This window comes from Hyaena hyaena, unplaced genomic scaffold (assembly GCF_003009895.1).
Source record: "Hyaena hyaena isolate Hyena2069 unplaced genomic scaffold, ASM300989v1 scaffold_208, whole genome shotgun sequence".
NCBI classification, from domain to species: Eukaryota; Metazoa; Chordata; class Mammalia; order Carnivora; family Hyaenidae; genus Hyaena; species Hyaena hyaena.
Genome location: NW_024080839.1, coordinates 1,121,965 through 1,147,485, shown reverse-complemented (window position 1 = coordinate 1,147,485; position 25,521 = coordinate 1,121,965). Strand labels below are relative to the sequence as shown.

The window sequence follows — 25,521 nt, the reverse complement described above, 5'->3', positions numbered from 1 at the left end:
GATGATGGATGGAGAGGTGGATGCATGGATAACTTTGACAACATCACCTTCAGGGAGATACCTGAAAAAATCTTAACCCTTCTGGCCCTTGAAAAGAGGAACTCAAATGAGAAAAAATAACATAATAATCAAATAATGGCCACTGGATTCCTCTAGCAAAACTGGATTGAGCCCTCCATCTGTAAGGAGTTGGTCTTTGTATCTAAAAATGATAAATTAAATGTTAAAAGTTTTGGATTTACCAAATGAACAAAAAATAGTTCCATATACAAATATGACATCATTGTGCATAATGGTGACAATCATCAAAAAATCTGTTTTGACCACTTCACCTGTAGTTGTTGCAGAAGACTTTCGTGTAGTAGCTTTATCTCCAGCCAAGGCTCTTCACTGAAGCTGGGATTCTTAGTGCACTCTAAGAGGTAACTTCCTTGAGATTTTAACTCTTTGAGCAAGGATGTCAAATCCTGTGCTTTTTGGAGGAATTTCTTATAAATTTTTAACTGAGCTTTCTTCTCCTGCAAGCCATGTTGAAGAGCAAAGCCCACCTCTTGTTTCTTTTTCAGTTCTGTGAGCATTAATCTCAGATCCTCCTTACTTTGCAAATACTTCTCCCCTTCTAGTAGAAGTTTTTCTTGATGGCTAAGTTGTACAAAATTTTTAGAAATGACACTTAGCAAATTGGAATGTTTTTTGCATATTATAGTACAACATACATTATAATAAAAAGCATTAAAATAACACTAATATAAATTATTCCCAAGGACGGTTTTATCAATATAGCATTCTAAATGGCACTAAGGTTAGCTCAGAAATCAAGATAGAAATTATTTGCAGTATTCCTAAAAATATATATATTTCTGTTACATAATTTGACCTGAGAACAAACACTTAATAATTTAGATTCTAAACCATTCCAGTTTTTATTACACTTAATTAAAATTATGTTATCTTATATTTTTATTTCTCATATAAGTAAAACAAATAATCATTCAGTTAAATTGGCCAACTAACTAGCTTATGCTTTCCATAACTTAAATTTAGTTTTGATCTGCTTGTCTTCCTAGAAAAGATCTAAAATTCACATCTCCACTAAACAGTAAATGTATTATTTAAGATGCGATATGATTTAGGAATTTTCACCAGAATTATGTCCACTGAATTTGGACAAAATTTACAATGTTTACACTTTTGAGACTCTCTTAGAATATATATTTAAAAGCATAATTATTCTACAGTAATACCATGCAGACTCTGAAACTGTCTGGGGGGAGGGGGTTTTGGTAAGAAGCAGGGTGTGGAAAGTGGAATGATAGACAAGGCTAACTTGTTACCAAGAACTCCCTGGCTTGATGAAGCAGCCAAAGTAAACACTGTCACAGGGTTATGACAGCGTGTGCTTCCTATCTGATCCAGAAAACTATTCCTCTTCATTTCTGCCTCTGACATTGTGGATGCCCCTGACATTACTGCCTTTCTCGCCAATAGATATTATATCCAAACCCAGGAGGCAGACAAAACATACTTGTTATGGCTTCTCTGGGCAATGAAAAGACGTGAAAGTGAATGCATGCCCTTTACCTTAGATACGTGTTGGCTAAATGGAGTGTGTTGTCCCACTGGTTCTTGATATCAGTAAGGGTCTTGGAAGCCAATGGAGCCTTGCTGCACTCAGCCTGACTCATGATGGTCTGTATTTTAGCGTCCCCTTCAGGCTTTAGCAAAATGATTTCCTAAATTAAATAAAAAAGATCTTAGACTCTCATTTGCATTACTTAGGGGAAGTACATATGATATCTTTTTATTTCTAAACATTATATTTAGGTTCTAATTGCAGAGTAGATTTCAAAATTACCTTTTCATTTTTCACATGGCCAAAAGATAATGATATCTCCTTACCATTATACAGAATTGGTTCCCAATAAGTATTTGTCAGGTTGCTCTCACTGCGTTCCTTCGCCTCTTGATTTTCAACTGCCTTCATATAAGTTATATGCCCAAAAGACCCTGGCAAATCCTTCTTCCCATCCACTCAATTATTTACACATTGAGAGTTAAGGTAACAACCTGAACAAGACATTTTTATACACCCAGAATGAGACTTAGGGCTTCCCACAGGAAAATGCAGTGCCCCATGCCAACTCTTGTCTCCCCACTATAACATGATTTATTCCCACTCCCTGTTCCTCTCTTTTCCTCCTTTGCTCTAACAATCACATCCCTCCCTTCTTAGAAATACTACTCCAGATTCACTTCCCCTGGAAAATCTTTCACATACAGTCCCAAATGATTCCAATTACTTCAGTAAGCGTCACTGACTCGTACAGCTCACTATTCATAACCATTTCTTCCTGTAATGATGCTTCGATTAATGTGATTTCAATCCTTCTGGGTTCCTTTGAAGCACATGGGCTTCTGTGCCCTGCGTTTGTAACTAGCAACGTCTATTGAATCTCTCCTTAGATAAAACATGGGCTTAGAGGAACTTGGGAGTTCCTTGCCCTCTGCAACTCCCTCGGCACATCATAACCTTTATAAACTACACACTGTACTCGATATCTAATAGCCTTTTGAACCATAAGAAGAGTTCCTCTCCAGCCCTGCCTTGACATTGGTGATACATCTTTGTACTGACATATATATATTTTTTATATCCTCGCAAACTCGCACCTACCACAACTCCATAGGTACTGCCCTTACAAAGAGAGAATACACCTTCTTTCTCCTGTCTGCGTTAAAATAATTTTTAGATCCATCACAGCTCTTCTCTCTTGTAAGCTCAGTCCTCTGAATGCCATCAACCATTCCATAGTAACCCTATTTTCCATTAAGAAACAAATCTTTGCAGTTTTCCTCTAAATCTTTTAAAAAATAGAGTTCATTTTGACCTCTGAAATCGAGTTTCCACAGTTATACCTTTATTTTCTGGATTCTCTCCTCAAGTGGCATTTTGCCTTCAGATGAATTCAAAACCATAAGGGACTCTTTAATCCCTGCTATCCAATGAATGACATCATGTGCAAGATCATTAAAGCTCTGGTCCTCTGTAGAAGGTAACTTATCCTCTTCGTCAGTTTCACACAATTGTCTCAAAAATGTCTGGTATCTATCAATCAAATGTGTTGATTCCATTATTATTTCTTCTTCTTCAGTAAGCCCATATTCCTTCAAAGAATTGTTCAACTGGGCCATAGATTCAAATTGTTCCCTGGAAATTCCAAACATCATTGAAAGTTTAGAGGGGCCATAATACCATGTAAGAAACCATGTCAGCAGAAAATATATTCATACAAGATTAGCTATACCTTTTTCTAGCTACAGCTTCACAAAATAGCTCAGTTTTCTCTCCTGATTTTTCCATTTCTTTCCATTTCTCTTCTTGACTAGTCAACCACATAATCAGATTTCTGTGGTCATCCTGGAGGCTAAAAGAACATTACATATGTTAGAATATAAAATAAGCAGAAGCTGTTTACATGAGGAAAAGGTTGGCATGAATTTTGTAAGTGAATCAGGCTTTTCCTACATTTTTTTTGTTATTCCTTAGAGAAGAATTAATTTGTAACATTAAAATCTGGACAACAGTAGCCGGTATTATAGTGAGATTCTATAAAGCAAAGAGCTAGACAAACATATCATAAAGAACAGGAAACAAGCAAACGTTTTTGGACTCTCCCCTGAACTACTGCCCTATTAGATAATTTGAAGAATTTTCTCAACTTATATCTTCCTAGAGCCAAACTTAGAATAGAAAATGTATATTTTATTTGTGAAATATGTGTGTATTGTGTATCCCAATGTCAGCTGTACTGATGCACAGAAAGTATAAAGAGATCATTAGAAAATATATTATTAAGCTATCACCTTTATTTCCTACCTCAGTAGCTGCTGCAAGTAGTCATTAAGCTCCTTTGCTCGTGCCTGGCAAATGGACTCCATTTTTTCTAATTCAATTTCTTGATTTATAATCCAGCTGTTAAGCTCCTTAACATGTGCTTTGGGCAGATGTTTCTTCACATGATTTAGTACAGTTCCCACCTGCTGTATTTTACTGCCTCTTCCTTCAAGAGTTAAGAAATCCTTAAGGAAGACAGAAGGTCAATGATGTTCTATTGGCAAGTGGAAGTGTGGTCTCTACCACCCCCATGGCACTTTCCCAAGCTGGTATGCAGACATGTCACCTTTTTAACATCTTATACAAAAGAAGAGCTATGGAGATATTGCTAACTCCAATGGCAAATGACCAAAAGATAATCTATATTAGTTGTAAAATGTGTGTATGTATCTAGTACTTACTTCAATAAGTAAGGACTGTAAACGGCATCAAGCAAAATAACGCCAGGTTGCCGTGAAAGTCAGTAGGAGTAAGACTGGGAAAGCTGCATTTTTCTTTCCTGACTCTTCCCAAATTCTAAATACTTGCTCCTTTCTGGTATTCAACATGTAAAGCTGCACAGACTATTCTCCATTTAACTATGTCCAAATAAGAATTTTATTTCTATGTTTGATTTCAAGGTTTGGGCATCATGTGTTAAGGCCATCCAATGCACAAAGTTAAAGGCAAAAAAAAAAATCAGGACTTAAACTTAAAAAGAAGAAAGGCAATTCCATCAATAAAGAACAGTGTCATCAAAGTAAGGAATCAAACAAGGAATACTTAGAGCTACTCATAAGCTTGAGAGCATGACTTATCATCAAACTAAAGTACTAGACAATCTTCAGTCAGAGAAAGACAAATACCATGTGATTTCATTCATATGTGGAATTTAAGATATAAAAGATGTACATAAGGGAAGGAAAAATAATATAACAACAGAGAAGGAGATAAACCATAAGAGACTCAAATACAGAAAACAAACTGAAGGTTGCTGGAGGGGTGTTGGGTAGGAGGGCGGACTAAATGGGCGGTGGGGCATTAAGGAGGACACATTATTACACCATATGTTAATTACCTGGATTTAAATTAAAAAGTAAATAAAGTCATACAAATAGTTCTTAAAAAAAAAAAGGCTGACACCGCTGCCCCCCAAAAAAGCAGTAGACAATCTAGCCTGAACTGATGAAGATTTAAGGTGCCATATGCATTTTAAATGCCTGTATGGACATTACCTTTTATTCCAGGCTGCCCCTCTACTACGCTCCAACCAGCTACCTTAAAGTTCATCTGAGATTGTTTAAAGAACTATTACTCAGAAAAAACTTAACAGAAAGTCAAGAGGCCTCTCTCAAGAAAGTAAAGGGACTTTGCGGCTCCTGGGTGGCTCAGTTGGTTAAGCGTCCGACTCTTGATTTGGGCTCCATTCATGATCTCATGGTTTGTGAGTTCGAGCTGCGCATCAGGCTCCGAGCTGACAGTGTGAAGCCTGCTTAAAAGTCTGAGAGTCTCTCTCTCTCTCCCCCTCTCCCTCTCTCTCTGTCTTATGTGTGTGTATGTATATATATATATATATATATATATATATATATATATTCAAAAATTTGGTTATTTGAAAACATTGTCTCTACGTAGAGAAATTAGTAAGTCAAAGTAATTATTACTTTATCTAGTTAAATACACTTCTATGTCCCTAGTATTTTAGCTTTGATAAATTTTGATTAAAATTTATGTATCTTACAGAAAGGTTTTGTAGCTTTTGTTCCACACTCTTTTTTGTTTCTGATGATTCGAAACACTCCTTAAGGTTCATTTTAATGTTGCCAAACCAATCATTAAAGTTCTTGCACTGATCTGTAGGAAAAAACAAAAGAAGCTATCTTCATTCAAGGAAGACTTTAGACACCTTGTTAAAGTGAGAGGCTTTGAAACTTGCTTTGCATAACATGGGTACAAGTCGTGTAACGTGGTATATAAGTCGAAGTCAATTCTGAGGTTAATAGATTCTAGAAAGTAATTATGGTATATTTTTATGGTATAGCCTGCTCACAGGCGCGTCCCTAGACTCAACTCACCGCAGTGAGCAGGTCGAATGCAAGGGTATTGGTGACCTTCCTTCATGAAATAAAGATTTGGGACTTGAAAGAAATAGATGTTATATGAAAGGCATACAGATCAATGAGTGCCTCCACCCTCCCAACGATTTAGCTGAATAAATCCTTAGTAAATAAGTACATAAACAAATCCTTTTCCTTAAACAGAATCTCTGCAACCATCTCTAAGTGATGTTTCGATAAGCCTTCATGTTCGCAGTAGTTATTCATACTTGACGATTCCAAGAAACCCAGTAATGCACTCACCATTCAAAAACTTACCATTCAATAACTTACTCACCATTCAATAACTTAGAAAAATGATCTTGCAAAAGGCTTTTTTTGGTATTAAATAAATCACTGATGCTTTCATATTGCTTTTTTAATTCAGAGAGTTCAGGAGTCAGACAACCTATTTGATTCTCCAGTAACATCATACTGTGCTTTTGCTGTAGGATTTGCTGTTGTATCTCCTAAATACATAACCAAACAACCATTAAGTCTCAAAATGTGTTCAATTTACTCAAAGCATAATAGATCTCCATTGTTTCTCTAAAAATCTAGATGATTTTTCTGTTGGGTGGATTTGCTTTATCTTAGCCGGTAAATGTATACTGCAGTGCGATTTAATATCAAATAATTACTGCCCTCAAAGCAATTCAACTAAATAAACACAAATTGTTTTTCTGAGTTTTTTCCCTTTACTTTCATTTTTTGAATAGTTACTATTTTTATTAACCTCAAGAGGCTAAAGCCGTCAGAAATAAGTATGAAAATAAATCTGAACCACAGAAGAGAACCAGTTGGGACATACCTCAAGTTTAGTAAAGATCTCTAGGCTGTCAGTGGGAGACAGGGCTTTTAACAGGGACTCGGTCATTCCGATCTGGGTCTTGGCTTGGTCAAGATCTTCCCTTAGCTCAGCTGTATGGCCACTGAACGCAAAGCAGCTGGATTCTCCTGTTAAACTCATTTTTACATTTTCTATCTTGTTTAAAACAGAGGACTCCATGACCTGAAATCATGATATATATGAAGTCAAACTGCAACTTTATTTCACTAGATTTAAACTGCATTGCTAGAGAATGAGTTGAGACGTTGCTTCATTTCAATGTTAAGTTCATTCTTGTTTTATATCACTGATACAATTTAAACTGTTTAAAAAAGAATAACATGAAAAGCTGAGGTTGACATTCTGAGTTTGCTCTAAAAAACTAACTTGTGGACAGGTATGTGGGGTGGGAGTGCACTTGGGTGGCTGAGTCAGTTAAGCATCTGACTTTTGATTTCGGCTCCGGTCATGATCTCACGGTTTATGAGTTCAAGCCTCCCATGGAGATTATCTCTCCCTCTCTCTCTGTCCCTCCCTCACTTGTTCTCTCTCTCTCTCAAAAATAAATACACTTAAAAAAAAAACCCACCTAATTTGAAAGTCCTACCCCCAAAGCAAGTTTTATCTAGCATATCAATTGACGTGCCATCTCATGGCACTCATTTGAAAATGTATTAAAACATATAGAAAAAATTAAACAGCTAGCATTCATTGAGCATTTATTATGTACACAACAGCACTGTAGTGAGCACTTGATGGACAAAATTCAGGCTTTAGAATGTTAAGTGACTTGACTTGCCCAAGATCATAAAGCTAGCAGGTGGCAGAGCTGGGACATCACCCAGAATGTCAGACTCCAGAGCTCATACTCAGCCACCGCACACTCTATCTAAATAAAAATTTTAACACATCTCTTCACACAACATAAAATCATGCTTTGGGCAATCTCCCTGCTTCTCCATCTAGCAATTAATAAACATAGAATCACACAAGCCATTTTCTCCTTCCAATGGCTAAAGGACACTCAAGAGGATATCCTTTCCTTCAAACAGAAGCATGACAGCATCTCTAGCTCCACACAAGAGGCCTGGAAGTAAGTGAAATGAGAATAAAATAATTTTTAAAAAATATATTTATTCTAAACAAATAATAATGAACTATGCCAACTATTAAAAATTCAGTTGGATTTAACTGAATTGAATTAAATGAATTGAATAAAGATGAAATAAATAATGATCCTAATTTTACCCTATTATTTAAAAAAATTTTTTAACGTTTATTTATTTTTGAGAGAGACAAAAAGACAGAGCGTGCATGGGGGAGGGACAAGGAGGGAGGGAGACAGGATCCTAAGCAGCTCCAGGCTCTGAGCCGTCAACATAGAGCCCGACACGGGGTTTGAACCCACAAGCCGTGAGATCGTGACCTGAGCCAACGTCGGAGGCTTCTGACTGAGCCACTCAGGCGCCCCCTAATTTTACTTTAGGTTTAAGATTTAGAATTCTGGTTTATGAAAATGAATTACTTCAGAGTGCTTTAATTCCAACTTTTAAAGAAAGATTCTCTTACCTGCAATTCAAGAGGTATTTCACTGCTTTGAAGGAGAAACTGTATTTTAGCCACTCTTTTAGAAAACTCTAAAGATTTTTGTTCGTGGACTTGTAACTCTTCCTAAAACAAAGAACATTAATGGAAAATATATCTTATACCTTATTTTCTGGTACTCATGATTATGATTATTAGTAGAAACTGAGAGAAACTTTGGATTTCCCCAAAACACTTGCTTTTTGAAGGAGTCCTGGGAGTTACAAATTCAAGTGGCTTTATGAGTCAGGAAAACATTAAAACTGAGTGAAGCATTCCAGCTCAAAGAGGACAGACAGAGGCCATGCTTGTGCCCAGAATGCAGTGCCTGCGTCGCATTTCATAGATCCGTACACATAAACTATGCCAGCAAGTGCACGCACACAGACACACACACTGTTGGTGGGATTTGGCTCACAGGCTAGCAGTTTACAGTCCTTCACTTCAAATTTTAAACAACCTGCACTTCAAGGCATTTTTAAGGAACTTATTCATTTACACCTAGGAAATCATCATTTCTATGATCGTACACTCAGGAAGCCCATAAATCTCTACGCATTTTGAAAACGTTTTTCAAATGTATAAAAATGTATATGTGAATTTAAAAATGAATAATAGAACAAAGATTAGAGGAAAAAAAATGAGACTGAAAGCATGAGACCTGGCATACTGTAAAGGCTTCATGCACACATACATTTTTCTATTATATTGAACCACATATAATTGCCAACCTACAAAGGTTGTATCTGACCTACAAAGATAGATATTTTATATGAGCCAATGAATAATATATAAATGAACAATTAGAAAAAATTCTTCCTAGGGTTGAAATAGAGAACTTAAATTCTTTCCAAATAGCAAAACTTGAGATTACTGTTTTAAAAACTAGCCTTTTTTGAAGCTCTGTAAAAATTCTGATACTCAGCCTGGTATTTATTCCTAATCTTTTGGAGGGAGAGACTGCTTAATTCAAATTATGAAGGCTGTCCATAATCCTGATCTAGATCAGGGGTTAATAGTCTTAGGGCTGGTAGTCTATTTTTATAAATAAAGGTTTATTGGAACCCAGTTACTTTCAAGCATTTATGTACTGTCTATGACCAAGTGCTTTTATGCTACAACAGCAGCATTAGTCAATTGTGACAGTGACCAAATGATCTACAAACTTAAAATATTTACCATTTGGCCCCTTAAAAATAAGTCTGCCAACCCCTGGGACCTATATTGACCATTTGGGAAGAATTATGCATTTGGTGGGGTGTCTTCTAGGAGTTATTAATATTTCTTACACCATAAAATGCCTCTCATAGTCTGGTGAATCCTATGGACCCTTTGCATAATATTTTTAAAACAAAACATAAGATAAATTATGTAGGAATATAAAGGAAAACAATTACATTGACTTACAGTTATCAAAATATTAAGAATAACTTATGTTATAGTAATGCATATGTTTCTATATTAATACCTTAAATACTAAGATCTAGCAGTGACGCTACTGAAAGCCATAATTTCAAAGTAGTGATAAAGGGTAACAGTTACAACTAGATCATGATCCAAAAATATCTGTGGTTTTCTTGATAACAAAGTCACATGTAATGTTCATCCTACTATGTTTGTTTGGTGACTTTATTTATAATTGAAACAAATATTACATTTTGGCTAGACATTCATAAAAATAAAGATGCAATTTTTTCCATATAAGGTATTTTATCCACTAATAACTCGGGTGTCTGTGGATCCCAGATTATTGATACCTGCTAACATCTTCCTACATATCAAAGGAAACAAGAGAATTGCGGTCCCACTCAAGGGACAATGAAAGAAATAAAACATTTCTTTGTGACTTTTCTACTCTGCTTCAAGAAAGCAAGCTCAATGTTAAATGTCAACTGTGTACAAAAAGAGCATACATTTTATTGCTGTTAAATTACCTTCAGCTTTTCTCTTTCCTCCTCAGTCAGTTGATATAATTCCATTTTTCGAAGGACCTTTTCAGTCCACTCATCAATTACATTTTTTAAGTTAAAAAGTTTGTCCCACAAAGCTAGAGCTCGACCAAGATTTTCATAGTAGTCTTCGGTTTTTTCATTTATCTACCACAATTAAACAAAAGAAATAACATATTTAGTGGTAAAAAGTATGAAAACCTTTGTTTCGGTCACACATTATTTTAGAATAAAAGTTTAATTTATCTTTTCTTGTTAAACAATTTGTTTTATTTATCAACAAAAAAATGGGCTTTAAAACATCACATAGTTCTTCCACAAAACAAAAAAACAAAAAAACAAAAAACAAACCTTTGCTGCCCCTTAGAGGCAACTGAAAGCAATCATCTTCCTAATTTCTAAACCACAATAAATTAAAGGTGCTTTTAAAAACCCAGATGAAAATATAACACAAATTCTTAATTTGTAATTCATAAAAATATAACTATTAATCAAAACTGTATTAAATAAATATATAGTTGAACATGAATATCCTGCATGAATCGTTAATATACTAACTACTTTATTTTAAATAAGTTAAGTGTGTGCTTTCATATCTCAAAGTCTCTAGACCCATTTGTTAGTAGTGTCTAACTCTGGGGGTGAAGTTAATTCATAAGTTATACATTTTCTATTATTTGAATATTTTTACAATGAACACTTTTGAATTTTGTAATTAGATAAAAATACTAAAGATACAAGAGAGAAGGTCAATTTGTTATAAAATAGAATTTTTAGTGAATTAAATTGTCACTCACATCAAGCCATCTATCCACAATAATATTAGCTTCTTTCTCAAAAGGAGGCTCTTCAAAAATTCTCATTTTATTTAGATGAAATTGTAGGTTTCTACAGATCTGGTTAATCTTGTCTACAACTTCTAAATGTTCATTAAATTCTTCTTTGACAACTTCAATCTGTAAAAAAAAGTTAGGTAACACATTTTTTATATATTTGCATAGAAAAACTAGTAAGAACTAATATTCTATTATTGGCTATTCAGCTTCAAAACAGTACCGACTGGGTGGCTCAGACGGTTAAGTGTCTGACTCCTGATTTTGGCTCAGAGCATGATTTCTCACAGTTTGTGAGTTCGTGCTCTAAGTCGGGCTCCGTGCTGACAATGCACAGGCTACTTAGGATTCTCTCTCTCCCTCTCTCTCTGCCTTTACTCCCCCACCCCAAAATAAATAAATAAATTTAAACAAAAACCCAACACCATAACAGAGTATTTCCTTTGTAAATTATTCTTTTCTAAAGCAGACTGTTATTTTTCCACTTTTTCAATAAAAAGTTTTTAGAATCCTAACCATCTCATTTACCAGTAATCCTACACACAAATTTCTTCTCACTCTGCATGATGAAGTAATTGTAATAATCTAAAACCATGTCTCTTGCCCTCGTGAAATGACAGTCTACAAAACCAAACCAAACCAAACCAAACCAAAACAAAAACAAAAACCTTTCATGCAACAGTATAAAAAAACAGCAATTCTTAGATTCCTCTAATCATCTGTGGAATGATGAAGAACCAGGTTCATCTAAATAAAACATATAGAACTCTAATGTCTTTAAAATGACTTTCATTTGATATTCTTTGATCCTAACTCCAACATCATTTCTTTTTATTGTATTTTTTTGTTATTTTGAGAGAGAGAGGGAGGGAAGGAGAACAAGTGAGGGAGGGTCAGAGAGGAGAGAGAGAATCCCAAGCAGGCTCTGCGACATCAGTGCAGAGCTCAATGCAGGGCTTGAACTCACAGATTGTGAGAACATGACCTGAGCATAGATCAAAAGTCGTACACTTAACTGGCTGGGCCACCCAGGTGCCTCCCAACATCATTTCTAACACAGAGGGTAAAACACTACATTATTAAAAGGCCGATGATCTTAAACTACAAAATAAAATTTGAGTGTTGACTAATGTAATCTTAACATTTTACTCACCTTACCAGTCTTAGCTGAGCATTTTTAACAACTATGTAAAATCTGAAAATAGATTTCCCATAAACAAACACCTAAAAAGGTATACACCATAGGGGACTTCCATTTCTGAAAATATGGAGTAGACATAATTTTCTCTATTCTTCCCATTAGGTACAACTAAAATCCCTGGCTATCCTATACAAAACAAACTTAGTAAGAATGAAAAGTGGAGAGTTCAAGAAGTGGAGTGTTCAAGACCAGTTCTAGAACACCAACTTGGTGGTAAGTTCCCTGAATTTTCTTTTCCCCGTAGATTGATAAATAAATAAAAATTAAATAAGTAAATAAATAAAATGTATATGGAATGGTGAACAGACTGGAAGACCTAAAACATCTGAAAAAGAAGAACAAAGTAGGAAGAATCAGTCTACTTGATTTTAAAACTAAACATAGAGATACAGTAATAAAGATAATATGGCACACATAAATCAATGGGAAAGAATAGTGAACCCAGAAGTGGACCCACACAGTCTGTCCAACTGATTTTTGACAAAGTGCAAAAGCAATTCAATGGAGGCAAGAGAGCCTTTTCAACATCTGGTACTGGAGTAACTAGACATCTGTGGACAAAAACATCAATCTTGCCCAAGTCTCATACCTTATACAGAAACTGACTCTAAATGGATGATGGACTTAAGTGTAAATTGTAACACTATAAAACTTTTAGGAAAAAATAAGAGAAAATCTTCAGGATCTTGAGCTACACAAAGAGTTCTTAGATTTTAACACCAGGGGTGCCACCTGGGTGGCTTAGTCAGTTAAGTGTCTGACTTCGGCTCAGGTCATGATTTTACAGTTCGTGGGTTTGAGCCCTGTGTCAGGCTCTGTGCTGACAGCTTGGAGCCTGGAGCCTGCTTCAGATTCTGTGTCTCCCTCTCTCTCTCTGTTCCTCCCCCACTCATGCTCTGTCTTGCTCAGCCTCTCGAAGATAAATAAATGTTAAAAAAAAAAATCCTATTTATAACACCAAAAGTACATCCATGAAAGGAAAAAATGATAAACTGTACTTTACTGAAATGAAAACCTTTTGCTTTGCAGAAGACCCTGTTATGAGGATGAGAAGACAAGCTCTAGTTTGGGAGAAAGTATTTGCAAATCACATGTCTAACAAATGGCTAGTACCTAGAACGTAAAGAGAATGCTCAAAATTCAACAGTAAAAAACAAAACAAATCTAATTAGTAAATAGGCAAAGGATATGAAGAGATTCTTCCTCCAAAAATGATATACAGATGGCAGACAAGCACAAGAAAAGATTATCAATATCATTGGCAATTAGGAAAACACAAATGAGAACTATAATGGGATACTAGCTCTCAGAATGGCTTTAAAAAAAAGTTGAGACAATATCTACTGCTGGCAATGATGCAGAGAAACTGGGTCATTCCACACTGCTGGTGGGAACAGTTGGGCAGTTTCTCTAAAAACTAAATACACAATTAACATACAAGCCGGCAACTGTATTCCTGTGCAGTTAATCCTGAGCAGTAAAAACTTATATTCACATAAAGACCCTTATATGAATGTTTATAGCAGCTTTACTTATAATAGCCCAAAATTATAAATGACCCAGATGTCCTTCAGTGGCGAATAATAAAACAAACTGTGGTTACAATCCATACCATGGAAAACTACACAGCAAGAAAAGGGAACAAAGTATCAATACATTCAAGAATCTGAGTGAATCTCCGGAAAATTGTGCTGAGTGAAATAGTGAACTCCCAAAAGTTACATATTGGATGTACATACAGGAGGGAAAAGGGTAGGGCTATAAAATGACGATGTGAGGGATCCTTGTGGTGATGGAAGCCTTCTTTATCTTGACCGTATCAATGTCAATATCCTGACCACGATATTGTACTATGTCATTTTGTAAGATTTAGCACTGGGGAAACTTACAGTAAAGGGTACTCAGGATCTCTCTGTATAATTTCTTACAACTGCATGTGAATCAACAATTATCTCAAAATAAAAATTTAATTGAAATAAATAAAAATTGAATAAAAATTTTAAAATGGAAAAAAAAAAAATTACTGGGGAGGTTTCTGTCTCCTGACTGGATGCTGACCGATACATCTGCAAAGCTGACTGCAAACTCCAGTGTTTTCTCTCCTGGCACAAGACTCTGCACTGGGCATAAGACATTATTGTTCAATTACATGGAAAAATAATTTGTTCAATTATATGGTACAATTTTCAATACATTCAAAGAACTCTGTTGTTACATTGATATAAGCCGCCAGTGGGTGAAGAGAAAAGAAAGAGCAAGAGAGAGTATCTTCAGCACTGACAGGAGCTGTGGGGTTTGTTCCACAATAAATGGAAAGGGTAGAATAAAGGAAAGTAGGCTCGCTCTGTCTTTTTCCAAACTTGAATGGTCCCCTGACATTCTAGCCTTTAGTCTTACTTTTGCACTTCTGTCTTCCATTAAAGAGACTGGAAATCTGGCCCCATATCCTAGATAAACATCCAGGTTTCTATGGTTTGGAAGACAAAAGTTCTCAGTGATATTGTATTTCAACCATTGGTACAAAGCATCACGCTACAAATACATACTACAGAAATAGATTGTTTCTCAAGATAGTATGTAACTCGTCACAAAATTAACTGAAAGTCATGTTAACAGTGAGTACTAAAATTTGCTTTGTTCAGTTAAGAAAGCATCTGAGAAAAAAATTTAAATATTAGTCTACTAGAACTTGTATAGCTTCCATACAAAGTAATATATTATTCTAGCAAATATGTAAAATGCTCATATGCCAGATACTATGCTAAATACAAAAATCTCAATAAAATAAGAAATGCCAACGCTCTTATACATTTCATAAAGGCAATTTGGTTATTTTATTAATTTTTAAAGTAACTTTATGAGCAAACCTTTACCGTTGAGAAAGGGGGAAGAGACAAAGCCATGTTAACTTTTACTTCTACCATATATATATTTCAAACATTTACATAGAATGCAATATTATGATGACTGAAACATGACTTTGTAGTCACAGCGATCTGGGATTCAATCATGATTATGCCATTTTATCTTGGGGATACAGCCATATAGTCTTGGGGAAGTTCCTTAACCTCGGTCCTCACGTTTTTGCCTTGGTTACCGAGGAAGTTGCTAATCTGTCCAAATTCCAGGACATAAATGAGACATTACTGATAAGCAGGATCAGCGTGCCTGAAAAATACAATACATGGATATGGCTCTTTTTTCTGCTCTATGTTGCCCCCTTATCACTTAACAGGTAAGATCCTGGAGACCAGCATTATGAACCTATCTTCACATAAGATGAAGAACCCAGGTTACGGTATCAATATTTGAGCTACTCTGTGATAAGATTCTAATATTTGGATTTAGATCTGGAAGAGAAAATGGCCTTGTACGCATTTAGGCTGGCCTGCATGCTTGAACCACTTTTTCCCAGAGAACCTGCTGGGGTATTGGGCACTCATGCAAATTATAATAAAGCAATACCATTTGGTCTTATTTTTTGAGTACGTATCTCCTTTGACAATCCCAGAGCAAATCAGGAAAACCGACAGGGCAGGGTTAGGAATTCCTTTGTTCTTTATTCTTAACACCATCTTAGTAACTTTAAAAACCCTACAGTTACTTCTAAAATCCTCTAAACCTTGGTTTTCCCACTAATATAATAGGGTTAATGCTTAACCCTTGCCAGATTATTTGGGAGTGAAATTATAGAATAATGTGTGAAGAACTTGGCACATGGTAGCCACACCATCAATGGCAGAAGCTTTCACTACCATCACCATGATCATTTGTAGTAGTAGTAGTAGTAGTAGTAGTAGCAGTAGTGTTACTTAAAACCTCAAAGCCACATGATACTCTTATTTGCAAATGAAACCAATTTTGCTGGCTTCAGAATTTTCCAGCTCCTGCAGCAAGTCAATTATTGGAGTAGAAGGGGTATGGTTTGGCCAGTGAAGAAAAAGTAAATTAGTAAATTTTAAAGTGCTACACTTAATGACTTTGGTATTAAGAATTTTCCATATTTAAGATTATATCCTTAGGCTAGATTCCTAGAAGTAAAATATTTGGTCAAATGGGAGGCAGATTTTCAACGATCTGCTAAAATTTTTTCCAAATAATACCGTCAAAGTGTTTTCCAAAAGGGTAGTATCAATATTACTCTTTGACGAGCAACATAAAGAGTAGACATCTCATTGACTATCAAAAGGCAAACAAACAAAAAAAGGTATTTTTGAGTAGCTTTGGTTTCCTTTGATTACTCATGAGGTTCGACTATGTCTCTCTCTTCTTTTCACAACTGTCAATTTGTTTCCTATGTACACATATTCACTTGGATTTCAATGGTTTACTCACTAATTTCTATGAGTTCTCTGTACATTATCGCAAACCTTACTCTATCATATTTATGAAAATACTTTTCTATTCTATAATATTATTTAAAGTAATAAAAAATTAAACTTTATTATACTAACTTCCATTTATGAGGGCATGTTTCAATGAACTATATTACTACTGTATATTTTGCATATGTGAAATCATATTATGCACAGGAATAATTTATTAAAAATCCTCATTCTTTGATCTCCCCATGGTTAAAATTGCTGTTGATCTGGGGGTGCCTGGGTGGGTCAGTCAGTTAAGCATCCAACTTTGGCTCAGGTCACAATCTCACGGTTTGTGGGTTCAAGCCCTGCATCGGGCTCTGTGCTGACAGCCAGCTCAGAGCCTGAAGCCTGTCTTTGGATTCTGTGTCTCCCTCTCTCTCTGACCCTCCCCTGCTCACACTGTCTCTCTCTCTCTCTCAAAAATAAATAAAACATTAAAAAAAATTTAAATTGCTGTTGATCTGTCCTTATCCATACCAGCCTGTTTTTATAATAAACTTTATTGTGACAGGCAAAACTAAATTAAACGTTAAAACATGAAATAGAATTGCTGTTGAAACAAGAAACTATAAGTTTTTATGTTAGTTAATAAGAAATCCTAAGAAGTTGTTGTTCTAATCTCCAAAGTGATGGTATTTGGAGGGGAGTCCTTAGACATGGCATTAGGTCATGTGGGTGAAACTTCACAAACAGATTTAGTGCTCTTGCCCCTTCCTCCATCAAGGACAGAGCAAGAAAGCAGCCATCTATGGACCAGGAAGCAAGCCCCACCAGACAGCAAATCTGCAGGCACCTTGGTTTTGTACTTCCCAATTTCCAGAACTGTGAGAAATAAATTTCTGTTGTTTATTTTTTTTAATTGAAAACATTTTTAATGTTTATTTATTTTTGAGAAAGACAGAGAGACAGAATGCAAGCTGGGGAGGGGCAAAATCTGAAGCAGCCTTAAGGCTCAGAGCTGTCAGCACAGAGCCCTACATGGGGCTTGAACTCATGAACCATGAGATCATGACCTGAGCTGAAGTCGGATGCTTAACCGACTAAGCCACCCAGGTGCCCCAAATTTCTGTTATATATAAGCCACCCAACCTATGGTATCTTTTTTCATTACAGCCTGAAGACAGTAAGACAGAAGTTGGTACCAAGCAGCGGGGTGCTGCCGTAATAAATACTAAAAAATGTAGAAGAGGCTTTAGAACTGGGTTATGGAAGACTTTTGAGGCTGGAAGACTTTTGAGGCTGGAAGACTTTTGAGAAGTCTGCTAGAAAAAGCCAGCATTGCCCTGAAATGATGGTTAAGGGCCATTCTGGTGAGGGCTCAGAAAGAAAAGAGGAGAGCTGAGAGAAAGTCTCAGTCTTCTTACAGAATAACTAACGATGAACAGAATGTTCATAGGAATGTAGATGGTAAAGGCCATTTCGGTGAGGTTGCAGACAGGAAAGAGGAACACAATGTCGGATTGGGAGAAAAGGTGATACTTGCTATAAAAGTGGCAAAGAACTGGGCTGACCTGGGTTTGTGTTCTTGTGTTTTTGTGGAAGGTAGAACAAGCCAGTAATGAAACTGAATATTTAGCTGAAGTTATTTCTTTAGCAAAGTGTTGAAGATGTGACTTGGCAACTCCTGACTACTTACAGTAAAAGGTGAGAAAGCAGAAATGACTCAAAGATGGAATTGCTAAGTAAAAGGGAAACAGAACTTAATAATTTGGAAATTTTTCAGTCTATTCATATCCATATTGCCAAAAAATAAGCACACTGACAGAATGGCCAAAAGACCCTTTCATAAGGACATTGGTATAGACCAACCATCTCAACAGAAGGCACACATTAATATTCAAGACAGAAGAAGAATGACCCAAAAGTGACTCAGAGACCATCGGGTTGCTACTCCCATCATAGGCCCAGAGCAAACTGGCCCAGGGAAAAATATGGCTGCTTCCACCCAGCTTTCAAAGGACAGGGTCACCTGGTAGATCCACAGGTGTGGCACCCCAGCCCAGCAGAGCTGCACCCCCACTGCGGGGCCGTCCCACCAGGCCATGGGAATGATGTTGCCATCCCAGTGGGTTTGGAAGGCAGAGCACCAAGCCAAGAGGATTATTCTCAAGCCCTGAGGTTTAATGCTATTTGCCCTGTTACATTTTGGTCCTACTTGGGACGTGTTACGCCTTCCTTCTTTCCTATTTCTCCCTTTTGGAATAGATATGTCTATCTTAACATCCGTCCCACTGACGTATTTTGAAAGCATATAATTTGTTTGGTTTCAGAGATTCACAGCTGGAAAGGAATTTGCCTTGGGATGAATGACATCTTGAGCCTGACTCATATCTAGTATAGATCATATTTAGAGGAGACTTTGGACTTCAGGCTTTAGAGTCGATGCTGGGATAAGTTAAGACTTTGGGACTCTTGAGATGGAAGAATGTACTTTGCATGTGAGAAGGACATGAATTTTAGGGGGTCAAAGGCAGAATAGTATAAACTAGAACTGTCTCCAGAACTGTGAGACATAAATTTCTGTTGTTTGTCAGTCCTCCAGTCTACGGTATTTTTTTTTTTTTTTAATAGCAGCCTGAACAGACTGTGACAACAGCCATAGAGGAGCTACTGGTGGCAAAAGGGTCAAGACCTGGACATAAATTCTCATTCGGGAGACTTACCCAAGACAGGGGTAGTGATGAAGTGAGTTTTATTAGTCAGATAAATAACTTATCCAGAAAGTACAGTTCACCATTATGGGGTGGCAGGAGGAATGCTCATGCACCCATGAAGAGAGAGTGTTTACAGCCATACACAGAGTGGGTCACTATGACTGACACTCATTTAGATGCTGATTAAGTCCTAGACACTTTACAGTTGCTACTTCACCTGATCAGGAAAGGAAAGGCTTTCTATTGATAATCCCACTTCACTAGGCAAAGGCAGGGATTCCAGGACTGAGGAGGATTAGCACAAGTCAAGAGTAGCTACGAGTCAGCAACATGGATGGACCTTGAGGGTGTTATGCTGAGCGAAATAAGTCAGGCAGAGAAGGACAGATACCACATGTTTGCACGTATAGGAGGATTAGGAGGAACTTAACAGAGGACCAAGGGGGAGAAGAAGGGGGGAAATAGTAGGGGAGAGGAAGAGAGGCAAACCATGAAAGACTCTTGAATACAGTTTGAGAACAAACTGAGGACTGATGGGTGTTGGGGGAGAGGGGGGAAATGGGCACGGAGGAGGCCACTTGTGGGGATGAGCACTGGGTGTTATATGGAAACCAACTTGACAATAAACTGTAAAAAAAAATAAAAATAAAAAAAAAAAGAGTAGCTACAAGTCAAGAGAGACTAGATATCTGGTCAGTATCCAAGGCAGGGACTCAGGATCTGTAAATAAGGCAGACTTTGATCCTGACACACCAGTACAAGGTGGGAAACAGGTATCAGGGGCATAGCAGAAGAGTGGCTATGTAAATTGGGACACAAGTTTGAGGTCAATCTTATAAGGTTGATGGTGTTGAATTTGCTGAGAACAAAGGAAACCCACAGCTCTTTAAATCAACTGGGATAAAGACAGGATCCTTCTAGATCCCAAGACCACCAAAACCCAAAGCTACCTCTGCTGGATGAAAGCAGATAGGTGGGTTCTGAGTAGCCTCAACACACTGTCTGCTCGTGGTCTTGGTGGCCTTCCTCATTTAAATCTCAGGAAACCACCTACACAGTCACATACTGTACAACATGTGACCAAACAGGGCTCTTCCTGATTGATCAGTTCCAAGAAACTGAGTCTGAGAAAGTGGGTCTCAGACAAAGGTTATTCCTCATCTATAGCTCTGGCCACGTGTCTACACCCTGAATGTCACTTCAGCTTCAGGGATAAGAGTTCTAGATAAAGACTAAATTGTCTGCAGGAATCTGGTTGATTCTCTCTCATCAAACTGTAAAGCCAGTGGGAAAAGCAACTTTCTAGTGTACAACAGGATAGTGTAGTAGTAGTATTCTTCAACTATTCCATTCTTCTGCCACTCCGGTTGATAACCACATCAAATCATAGGAAATAATGACACCTAGTGTCCAAAACTGTTATTCTTCTTTGAATATGTTGTGATTGGTTAGGCTATGAATACAGCTGGAGCAACATGGACCTAAACTCACACATCTTTACAGAAAGAGAATAAGTAAAAACGTAATTATTCATTTGTCTGCTCATAACACAGCGGTTTTCCCATTATCTTCATTCTCTCAAGCCTGAAATGAAGTCTGTTTCCTTTTGGGTAGGAGGTCAGTGCAAAGACTGTCAAAACTGCACAGAAGTAGTAGCAGGGGTGACCCCGGACTCCAGCAGAACCACACTACCAGTATCCAAAACCAAACAGAAGCAACCCAGCATTAACTTGGGGACTGGATTTTCTCAAGCCCGAGTAGTAAATTCAGTAAGGTCTTAGATATCTAGTAAAACAGAGTCAATGTTCTTTTAAGCCAAGCTTCAAAAATGGCTCCATTTATAATATCCTCTTTTGGGGAGCCTGGATGGCTCAGTCGGTTAAGCATCTGACTCTTGATCTCAGCTTAGGTCTATAATACCCTCTTTAATTGTTGAGGCCACTGTATAGAGTTCCCTTTGGAATCTGGACTCACCTCTCCTATTCTTTTCTTCAGGTTTTCTTTTCCCATGTAGGAAGCCTGAAGGGAGATGACATTCTCTTCTTTTTGAATCAAAGTTGTCAAGACATTTTTAAAATTCTGATATTGTTTTAAGAGCTCCAAAACTCTTTCACATTGGTCAAGGCTATGGGGGGAAAAAAAAGTAAAACAAGTAAATCTCTAAGAATAGTAAAACCATTCTCTCTCTTTGTAAGTATCCTACAATAACGATTAATACATTAGAGAAGGATTTTTTCCTCTTGACATGGTTTAGCATATTGTTTTACCAATTTAACTAAAGAATGATGGTATATATAGTTATCTGGAAAATGGGTGTATAAATAAGCACTGGAGTATGATTTTCACCAGGTCAATGGGAAATAAATCACCAGATGTAAGCTCTAGAAAGAAACACAGGATTCATCATTTTAAGGAACCAGCATCTCAGTTTTATCATTAACCAAAAAATATCTTGGAAAACAGAGCCTGCCTAGCACTATTCTTGGAGATTCAGCAAGTCACAGTTTTTTTTATGTCTATTTGACTCATTCTAGAGTTAGCCCTTTTAAAAAAGTAAAGTAGGACAAATAATGTGACAGTTAGGATACCTGATTTCTAGTCATGGCTGGTCATGGGACCTTAGAGAAGTTACTTTAGCCTCTCTGGAGCTCAGTTTCTTTCCTCTATAAAATCAAAGGGTGGATGAGATCAAATACCACAGACAGGGTTTATCTTAACTACCATACACTCAGGTTCCAGTAGAAAACAGGAGGTGTACTCAGACAGAGTTCTGTGTAAAAGGACCACTGATGTGAGCAGAGTTAAGGGAAACTTCCAGGGAGCTGGGACACTAACCAGAGAAAAATAGATACACCACTCAGCCTCAGAGGAAAGGGGGAAGTGCCCTGAGCCAGAGAGGAGGCTGACAGAAAGGGCCAGAACCTCCTGCTGGAAAGGGAGAGGGTTAAGATCAGCCTGACCTCTCTCTCTGCTTGTCTTCAAATCTCCTACTAGCACCTCCCACTTCCTGTCCCAACTGGACCCCTTGGCCTGGCTGGTACAGTCAGTTAGGGATCCCGACCACTTCCCCCTCCAGGCAGAGAGTTAGGGAAAGAAGGCATGGATGGAGAACATTCAGCAGAATCACCAACTGGTGTGATTTAGTTAAGGACTAAGTTAAAATAGGGACATTACCATGAATCATCTGTGTGGGTGCAATATCATCACAAGGGCCCATATTAGAGGGAGACAGGAGGGTCAGAGTGACAATAGAAAAAGAGATGAGAGAGGGGGAGAAAGGGCCAGATTAAGATTTGAAGATGCCATATGGCTAGTTTTAAAGATGGAGGAAGGGGGAGCACTGGGTGGCTCAGTCGGTTGAGTGTCTGATTTTGGTTCAGGTCATGATCTCACGGCTCATGAGTTCAAGCTCCACGTCAGAAGACCCCACTTCAGATGCTCTGTCTCCCCGCCTCTGCCCCTCCCCTGCTTGTGTGCATGCTCTCTCTCTCTCAAAAATAAACACTTAAAAAAAAGATGGAGGAAGGGGACACACAGCAAGGAAAGTAGTAGGAGTCAGGAAGCTTCTAGAAGCGAAAGAAATGGATTCTGTCCTAGAGCCTCCAAGAAAGGAAGGCAGCTTGATTTCAGAAATTCCAACCTCCAGACTGTAAGATAAATTTGTGTTGCTTTTAAGCCACTAAACTTCTGGTAACTAGTTACAGAATAACAATAGAAAACTAATACAGGTAGGGTAATAATAGTAATAAAAACACTGCTTATTTGTTATTCCTCTTAGATAAACCTCCTAAATTCATCGAGCAATCAAGCATCTAGGATTCCAGATCTTGCCCCTGACACTGGTCCCATGAGCTTCCAGTATGAAATGCTTAGGTTTGCTCCTCTTTTAGATCCATGGGAATGTGTTTTCAACATATTTCAAAAAGTTAATTGTGCTACATACAATTTTTCAGATTTGGGAGGGATTTTTTTCCTTACCACTCAGTGACCGAAGCTTTGGTATTCTCCCACAAAAGTGCCGTATTTTGGCACTGCTGATTCAGCGATTTTTCTCTGCCGTCTCTGAACTGCGGAAGAGAATTGACCATTTCTTGCAAGCATTTCTTCTCTTCTTCATATTCATCTAGATCCTTATCCAGTCTCATTAGTGATTTTTTCCTTGATTATGAAAGAGAAAAGTGTGAGAGCCCATTATTGGCCAATCTGACTCAACACAAATATCGGCAATTTGGGGGAGGCATGCTAACTTTGATTTGCCCTCAAATTATTATGCCAAAAGTACACATTCCTATTAAAGAGTTCACAGGCCCTCTGCATTCCCAGAATACTAATTTGGTATTTTAAACATGATAAATATTCAAAACCACATGTAGTAACATTTTTCTGTGGTGAACACACTTGTAAAGAAAGTCATATGCGTATGAGAGAAAACAAAGACTATGAGTGTGTGCAAACAGGAAAGAGAGCATGGCATGGAGAGAGGACAAGAGTCAGGTGGTCGTGCCCTGCAAGTTCCTAAGGAAGAGCAGAGGAGGCCAAGGAGAACGGACCATGCACAGAAGTCTCGCATTTCTCCCTTGTATACAAAAAGCTCTTCCACATCAAAAAGGAGTCATTTGACCTAAGAGTTTTAATCTGCAACCGAGCCCTAGAAGGGTTAACTCCATTCATCGAGGTCTACATTGCTTTTCTCAGGCACTCACTTCTCTGCCTCCTCTCTTCCAATCCTCTCTGGAATCCACTCCCATAAGGATTTCACTCTCTACCTGATCCTCCAAAACTGCTCGTCAAGATCTTCGGTGACTTCCACGTCACTAAACCCAGGTTCCATTCCCAGCCTTGGCTGCCTTCACTGGTCAGCAGCGTCTGATACAGCTGACCACTTCGCCTTGTTGAAAGGTCTTCTCATTTGACCCCCGGACTCTCTTGATCTTCCTCCTCCTATACTGGCTACTCCTCGGTATCTTTGCCTGATACCGAGTATCTTTGCCTCCTCATCTCCCTGATCTCTTAACATGGAGTGCCTGGAGTTTACAGCCTAGACCTCTTCTGTTGTCTGTCTGACCTCACTCTACCGACATCTATCTCATGACTCTTAAACAGCATTCTAACTGCTGATGACCCTCAAATGACCCCCTAGCTCAGTCCCCTTTCTTGACTCCATCTGTTGTTGAGTCGTGTTGACGTCCTTATTTTAATGTCAAATAAGTATTTTGAACCTATCATTTCTAAAACTTGCTCTCTCAAAAATCAATAAAGCATTAAAAAGTGCTTTTTTAAAAAAGGGGGCTCCTGGGTGGCTCAGTCTATTTAGCATCCGACTTCGGCTCAGGTCATGATCTTACGGTTCGTGGGTTTGAGCCCCGCGTCGGGCTCTGTGCTGACAGCTCAGAGCCTGGAGCCTGTCTTTGGATTCTGTGTCTCCCTCTTTCTCTGACCCTCCCCTGCTCATGCTGTCTCTCTATCTCTCTCTCAAAAATAAGTAAAACATTAAAAAAAATTTAAAACTGAGCACACTTGATCAATACCTAATAAACGTCATTCTTTCTCATCTCAGTTAATGGTAACTCCATTCTTCTAGTTGCTCAAGTCGGAACTTGGAATGATTCTCGACTCCAATCTTTCTTTTATAACCTATGTACAATGTGTACATTTACCCTATATAACTGTGGACTCTCTCTTAAGAATTTATCCAGACTCTTAGCCCTTTTTGCCACCTCACCATTGGTCCATGCCATCATCATCCCTCACCTGGATTACTATCATAGATGAACTTAGATTTCCTGATCTTCCCTCGACTCCTACACTATTCTCAACACATTGGCCAGAGAGAGCCAGTTACAGTGAAAACTAAATCATTTCCATCTGCTCGGACCCCTCCGATGACTTCCTGTGTTACTTCAAGAAAAAGCCAAAGCTATCTCATGGCCCACAGGTTACCTGAGCTAGGCCCCATCCCACCCGTTCCCTCTCAGATCCCTTTTCATACTTCTTCCCCTCCCTGTTGACCTTCCCACCTCCTTGCCTTTCCTCAAACATGCCAGGCTCATTCTCACACGTACTGCTCCCTCAGTCTGGAAGGTTCTTCCTCCCAGGAGTCACTGGGCCAGCTCTCTCATCCCATCTGACTCAAA

The 25,521-nt window shown here is 37.8% G+C and overlaps 1 protein-coding gene across 1 annotated transcript in view; it reads right to left on the bottom strand.

Moving 5' to 3' along the window:
- The window catches only part of SYNE2 (spectrin repeat containing nuclear envelope protein 2), a 337,350-nt gene that overhangs the window by 172,406 nt on the left and 139,423 nt on the right, over positions 1 to 25,521 (bottom strand). The window contains exons 31-43 of the mRNA XM_039242122.1: positions 23,366 to 23,545; positions 21,362 to 21,512; positions 11,130 to 11,288; positions 10,318 to 10,479; positions 8,369 to 8,470; positions 6,782 to 6,982; positions 6,269 to 6,440; positions 5,616 to 5,728; positions 3,878 to 4,080; positions 3,306 to 3,425; positions 2,917 to 3,208; positions 1,582 to 1,733; positions 333 to 642 (exon numbers count right to left, since the gene is read on the bottom strand). Coding sequence (XP_039098053.1) covers positions 333 to 642; positions 1,582 to 1,733; positions 2,917 to 3,208; positions 3,306 to 3,425; positions 3,878 to 4,080; positions 5,616 to 5,728; positions 6,269 to 6,440; positions 6,782 to 6,982; positions 8,369 to 8,470; positions 10,318 to 10,479; positions 11,130 to 11,288; positions 21,362 to 21,512; positions 23,366 to 23,545 — 2,317 coding nt within the window. The remainder of the gene's footprint in view (positions 1 to 332; positions 643 to 1,581; positions 1,734 to 2,916; positions 3,209 to 3,305; positions 3,426 to 3,877; positions 4,081 to 5,615; positions 5,729 to 6,268; positions 6,441 to 6,781; positions 6,983 to 8,368; positions 8,471 to 10,317; positions 10,480 to 11,129; positions 11,289 to 21,361; positions 21,513 to 23,365; positions 23,546 to 25,521) is intronic.